Genomic DNA, 6,333 nt, shown 5'->3' with positions numbered 1-6,333 from the left:
AATGGTTGGTCTAATTCCTGCTCGTGTATCATGTTTGATTACGATAGTTGAGAATCGCTCATGTATCATGTTTCATTACGATAGTTGAGAATTACTACATATCTCGTGATTTACTATTGCTGCTTTTCTTTTTTAATTTTGAAAGCTTTTTTTCTCAGCAGAGAGGAAAGCAAGGAACGACGCGCAGTAATGGGACGATATGAATGGATCTGTCCGTGTTGGTGGTACAGCTGGGGAGGGATGGGATCGATGGTCTAACATTTTTTGTTAGGTACCTGCGGGCACCGTGACAGCCAGCAACCTTGGGGGCTGTGGTGGCTGACGGCGGGGAGTGGTGCACGGTCCTGCGTGACTCAATCCTGTTCAGTTACACAATATCCCGATATCTCTTCTGTTCCACCAACATAGAAAAAAGAAGCCGCATCAGTTGGAAGTTGCTTCCAGTTGCTCGATCAGATGTTCCGTGTCACATGGGATGGGGCCTGTGCTAATTCCGATAAACCGACTTCTTCATAAAAACATAACAATGGCAATACATCTCTTTCACTATGAACATTCCTTTCCAGCTTTCCCTTCGCAGATATATAATCTAATTCTCGTACTATGCTACCCTAAGAATATCACACTTCCATCGATTCCTTGTCCCACTAAAATGCACATTAATCTATAACCTACAATTCACAAAAGAATATGATCGGCTTATTTTGAAAGAAAAAACAACTACCTTTGATATAATTGGAATGGGCCCCCCTTACCCACTACTCATCGGACGCTTTCCCCGAGGATCATATGGTGGAACAGCAACAGTAGGAGTTGGGGCGGTGCTCGTTGTTGCGGTGGTGGTCGAACTCATGCCCGAGCTCGAACCGAAGGTATGCGAGGTTGAGCGAGTCTGAGACGGTGACCCGCTGCTCCAGGTGGAGGATCCTGGGGGGCGTGATGACCTCTTGTAGCGGGACCCTGGCACACCGGGCCTGCTGATCTGTTGGTCATCGAAGGTCCCAGGCTTCTTCGAGAGCATCACCACTACCCGTCCCATGTCTGGCCTGAGCTTGGGGTCGCCCTGTGTACAGAGGAGACCAATTTGAATGCACTTTGCTATCTGATCAGCGTCCGCTGATGCAGCTAATGATGGGTCCACAATCTCAAGACTCCTCCCTTTCTTGTATTGCTTGTATGCCTGCACTGATTTGCAAAAGTGAATAACTCCAAAACTCAAAGTTTCTTCCATCGAGTTTCGTATAAATCCAGCCAATTGGATGCCATGTTTGCGGTAAGGAGAATCCCGATCACCTTAAGGCCATTCTTCCCCCTTTTTCAGAGGGATGACATGCATACAGAAATGGAAAAATTGTCAAAGATTGTGATCTTACCCAATCGAGCAGATTCTGTGCATCAACGTCCAAGTCGAGTGAGTTGTTCCTATGCCCACTGATCAACTCCAATACCACAACCCCGAAGCTGAACACATCCGCTGCCTTTGACAAATACCCATGCATCACGTATTCTGGTGCCATATACCCACTGCTCTCAACAAACAAATGAAACATAAAAATAGATCCAAACCCATACTTTAACACAAACTCATCGTTCTGACTAGGAAACAGACTCATTTCAAAAACTCATATATATAGAACTCACTCGTTAACTCAGTGAACCAAGCCTTCTTGCTTTGATGCATTTGCCCGTTCCCTCAAAATTTGTTAAACAATTATTTTCAAATGATGTCATATACACACACATATAATATATCTTTTTTATATATCTTGAACTCTATATGTAAAGCTGCAAACTCAATGCCCAAGCATTCATGTCCACTTCTACAAACTGTTTGCAACTCAACTGGCTACTTTGAATGAAAACACGAGAACCCAATCAACTCCTTACTATTCACCAAAAACGGAAAAAGTAAAAATCAATTCCTTACTTGGTGCCAGCTACACGAGTATTGACGTGAGTCTCATTTTCAGGGAAGAGGCGGGCCATCCCGAAATCAGCAATTTTGGGGATCCACTTGTCATCAAGAAGTATGTTGCTGGCCTTGATGTCACGGTGGATGATACAGTTGTGTGAGTCCTCGTGCAAGTATAGTATTCCCCGGGCAATGCCATTGATTATTTCGTACCTCCTTTTCCAGTCAAGTTCCTGCTTCTTATTAGACTCTGTTCATATTTAGATCAGTCAGTTCTCGAAACTCAGCACCAATAATCAGAACCACTGTTCATCACGCAATACAAGACATATGATTGCAAGTACAACTAACTCCACAAAAAAATTGCGACATGAAGATCCAAAATTATTATATAACAATTAAAAATGAGATTGATACACGCCACACAAATATACGTTAATCATGAACTTGTCATTCTTGCAAACTTAAAAGTAGTCTTCTCTCATTAAAGAGAACAATCAGCAGTGCACACTCTTAGCACCACAAACTCGTAATGTTAGCATTAGGAGAAGACTCAATGTAGAGCATAATCAGAAACTAGAAGGTATTCAGTACTGATGGAAAAATACAGACAATTGCTGGAAGGCAGAACAATAGCATTGACATCAGAAAATTCAACTCTCCTTTAGTTCTAAGCATGTTGACTAAATTGGAAAAGATGGTCAAAGAAAGGGAATTCCACTTTCAAGGGTTTCTGAAAGGTAATTTTGATACTGCTTCCTATGGGGTCAATAGCGACTAATCCATACACTTTAACATCTTAAGCTATTAGTTTTCCATGAGACAATCACTAGCTAATTCCGGAGATAACTTTCCAGCACTTGAATTCACAAAACTTGGATGAAGAAATGGATGATCACTAGTTTTCCATGGACCATCCAAGTGCGGGGAAATCGCACTCACAAAACTTGAATTCATGATACTTAATTCACTAATGAATATCACAACAGAAATAAATTTGGACGAAGAAATAGAAACGAAATTGACATTATGGACAATTGTCTGTCAACAAAGCCAATAAAAAAAAAGAAAAAAAAAAGAGAAGATTGAGATAAAAATGAAAGGAAAAAAAGAAAAAAGTAATCCCTTAATTTGCAGTACTTACTGAAGAGAAATTTATCAAGGCTCTCATTGGTGATGTACTCATAAACAAGTAACTTTTCTTCTCCATGCGCACAATATCCTAATAAATTCACAACATTCCTGTGCTGTACACGTGCTAATAACCTGGCCTCATTCACAAACTCCTTCTTCCCCTGATTTGAAGTATGAGATAGCTTCTTCACAGCAATATCCCTTCCATCATTCAACTTTCCCTGTAGAGAATTATAATTATGTGGAAGTATTAATGACCCATTATACATGACATTAAAATTCTGTCCAAGAAGAGAAATATGCATTTATAAATCTTTTTTTGATAAGTATACATCTATTTATCTTGGTGCAGTGGACATGTAAGAAGTCATATCATAAGAAACTATTCAGTACTTGCTATTATATATTAGTAAAGTGGACATGGAAGAACTGATATCCAAGCAGAAGAACATGTTCACTGATTTATGTTCTTTTCTTTCTTCTATTTGATAGCTGATTCAAACAATCATTATTAACCTGATTTCATCATAAAACTGATGATAAAAGCTGCCTCGGCCTCTTAGAGCAGTGGCCTGAAACATTGCTCCAACGTGTTTCAGATGCAAATGTCAACCAACCTCTTAAATAAGGTCCTCTCTCAGTTTGCCCTTACAGTATCAGTTGTTTCAATTTGGCAAGTGTAGCTTGAAAATTCAGCCTAAATTGACTATCAAGCTCATTAATGGCAATAGATCATATGACCATCAAAGAGGAGCAGGACGGCAAAACTCAAGCCACACCAACCTTATTGGTCAGAATGACTAGTGGGATTCGCTATCATGTAACTGAGACATCCCCAAACAGGATACAAACACATAAATTTCGAAATTTGACGCGGTTTGACCAATGTTTTCCATTTAGTAATTTATATGTCAATGACTAATCAAAATACTTCAGCACTGACCCGAGGTTGAAACGAATTAGGTCAGGCCAACACAAAGTGTCATCCCCTGCCTTCATTTAAGCAAAAGTCTCTTTCACATATTTTGTGGATTTTCAATGCACACCTAAGCACATCACCAAAACCAGCAGGTCCTTATACCACGATCTCCAGAAAATAATTACTGATCCAAGCATGTCACCTTGACGAACATTGCTGTCCTTATACCACGATCTCCAGAAAATATTTATATGTAATTTATTTGTTCCGTTCAGAAAGTAAAATGCATTTTAAACTAAAATCAATTGAACTACGCACCCAGAGAAGCAAATAATGCGGAGGAAAGCACCTAATGTGCTTCACAAGACTCACGAAACCATTAGCTTCCGAACGTTGCCACTCCGATCTATCTTCTCACAATAATATCTAATGTAGAAATTTGTCATTTCTCCAAGCTTACTTGATTCTTCTTTCATATGCCTCTAAATTTCAAACGTACCTCCCAAATTCTGCTCGTATAAAACTTGCCCTACCATTCAGAATCCCAAACCCACCATCGAAATATACACGTATATGTATACACACACACAGAGAGATGTTACCCTGTAGACTGGCCCGAAGCCACCTTGACCGAGCTTGTGAGAAGGGTGAAAATCTCTGGTCGCAGCAGCCAATGCTTCGTACGAGAAATGCTTCTGCTCCCGGGCGGCGATCTTCTCCCAGTCCTCCTCGTTCTGTCCCTCTGACGGGTTCAAACCAAGAAGCCCAATAAACCCCAGAAGAGTTCTTGATCAGACAAAGCACAAAAGCGAGCGAAATTCATGCGAGAAACGATAATGGGGTCTCGAAATTCACCTTTCCCGGAGCTGAACTTGAAAGGCTTGAGTAGATTATGCATGAACTTCTTCGATCTGGACATAGCTCAAGCAGCAGCAAATTCGCAGCTACCCATCAAAGAAAAGAACACTAGAACCCCAACAACCCCGAGAAAGAGAACAGTCTCTCCACGGAATTGCAGGAATTAGGAGGAGCTTGACTGACGCTTCCGAGCTGAACTTTTGTTGAGCCAAGATGCCAAAAAAGGCACAGCGGTGAAGAAAGCAACTGATAATTCTCTTCTCTTCTTCGTTCCCTTTTGTTTCCTTTGATATGAGATCAGATTAGAATAATGTTTCCTAGCTAGGAAGATTGTGCTTTTGTCGTATGGGAAACCGAGACGGAAGGAAAGGAAGGAACGGGCTGAGGTACGAAGGAGTAATGGCGAAGGTCCGACTATGATAGAGCGTGTTGACTTGGGATGAGCCCAGCAGGAGGGATGCGTTGCATTGAAGAATTTTGTGTGTGGCCAAAGAAAATTCAAGTCAGGTATTTTTATTTTTATTTTTTTCGTGCAAATCCATATATCCAAAAGTTCAATAGATTTCGATTAATTCAATCAAGTTTGATCGATTCACTAAGAGGTAAAGCTCTTTCGGTGTTACGAATAAAAAGCGTCAAATCGCTTGAATCAACCATCGTTGATTATTAGGAACCCTGTATTCATTACCAGAGCAATAATGCATACCTGCATATATCTATTACATCTATCTGTTATTACTATATGAAAAAAAAAATAGTTTTGACTAACTTTCCGTCTCACAACAGTGTCCATTATAAATAAGGAAGAAGAATTAATAACCTCTACATTAAGAAGAAAGAATTGAATTAGTAACTTCTATTTACCACCTTCTCCACTCCTCCCCAAGTTCTCATACCCCCCATCTCTTCTCCTTTATGTGAGAGAAGTTATTGGCAATCCTATTTCACTACATGATTTGAGAAAACACCAATCAAAATGTATGAAATTAGAGACTTAATGATAATTACTCGAATAATTGCCATAATCATTCTTCATTAAAGAATTTTTTTTGCTCTTCATCACCACGTCATTTGAGATATAATCATCTAAAATTTTCGCTTTGTCTCGTGTTATCCATTTTTCTCCATTCCCTTTCCCCCAACTAATAAATCCTCTTCTAATTTTTTTTATTGACTTTATCAATCGAAATGTTATATTTATACTATTATTTCAGCTCCTCATCAATAAATATGTCCAACATTTCGTTACAATATGAAATGAGTTGAGGATATATCATTCCATTTGAAAAATGAATTCTACTTTATTAGATACTTAATAAAGATCATAAAAAATAAGGTTAATTACACTGGTGGTCTAAAAATATTTAATAATATATCAGGTTGGTTCAAAAAGTTTTTTTTGCTAGTTGATGGTACAAAATATTTTAAAGTTGTAACATGATAGTACAAACCGTCATCTCGCCATTGACGCCGTCAAGCCGTCCTTTACAAGACTGTAAATTTTACACCA

At 39.3% G+C, this 6,333-nt stretch overlaps 1 protein-coding gene across 1 annotated transcript; it reads right to left on the bottom strand.

The window, feature by feature from the left end:
- Positions 1-488: 488 nt before the first annotated feature.
- Positions 489-5,254, bottom strand: LOC116196860 (putative receptor-like protein kinase At4g00960). The gene is made up of 6 exons (XM_031526773.1): positions 4,821-5,254; positions 4,568-4,707; positions 3,057-3,267; positions 1,928-2,162; positions 1,374-1,524; positions 489-1,180 (listed from the first exon to the last, which is right to left on the bottom strand). The coding sequence occupies exons 1-6, from the start codon at positions 4,882-4,884 to the stop codon at positions 752-754; spliced, it is 1,230 nt and encodes a 409-aa protein (XP_031382633.1). The 5' UTR covers positions 4,885-5,254; the 3' UTR covers positions 489-751.
- Positions 5,255-6,333: the final 1,079 nt, after the last annotated feature.

This window comes from Punica granatum, chromosome 2 (assembly GCF_007655135.1).
Source record: "Punica granatum isolate Tunisia-2019 chromosome 2, ASM765513v2, whole genome shotgun sequence".
NCBI classification, from domain to species: domain Eukaryota; kingdom Viridiplantae; phylum Streptophyta; class Magnoliopsida; order Myrtales; family Lythraceae; genus Punica; species Punica granatum.
The sequence above is the reverse complement of the archived record's forward strand: the minus strand, read 5'-3'. Positions and strand labels throughout refer to the sequence as shown.

Coding starts and splice junctions, on each gene's coding strand:
- LOC116196860 (XM_031526773.1), bottom strand. CDS start 4,884: ATGTCCAGATCGAAGAAGTTCATGCATAATCTACTCAAGCCTTTCAAG. Junction 4,708..4,820: donor CAAGTTCAGCTCCGGGAAAG/GTGAATTTCGAG, acceptor TGAACCCGTCAG/AGGGACAGAACGAGGAGGAC. Junction 1,181..1,373: donor CACAGAATCTGCTCGATTGG/GTAAGATCACAA, acceptor AAATCAGTGCAG/GCATACAAGCAATACAAGAA.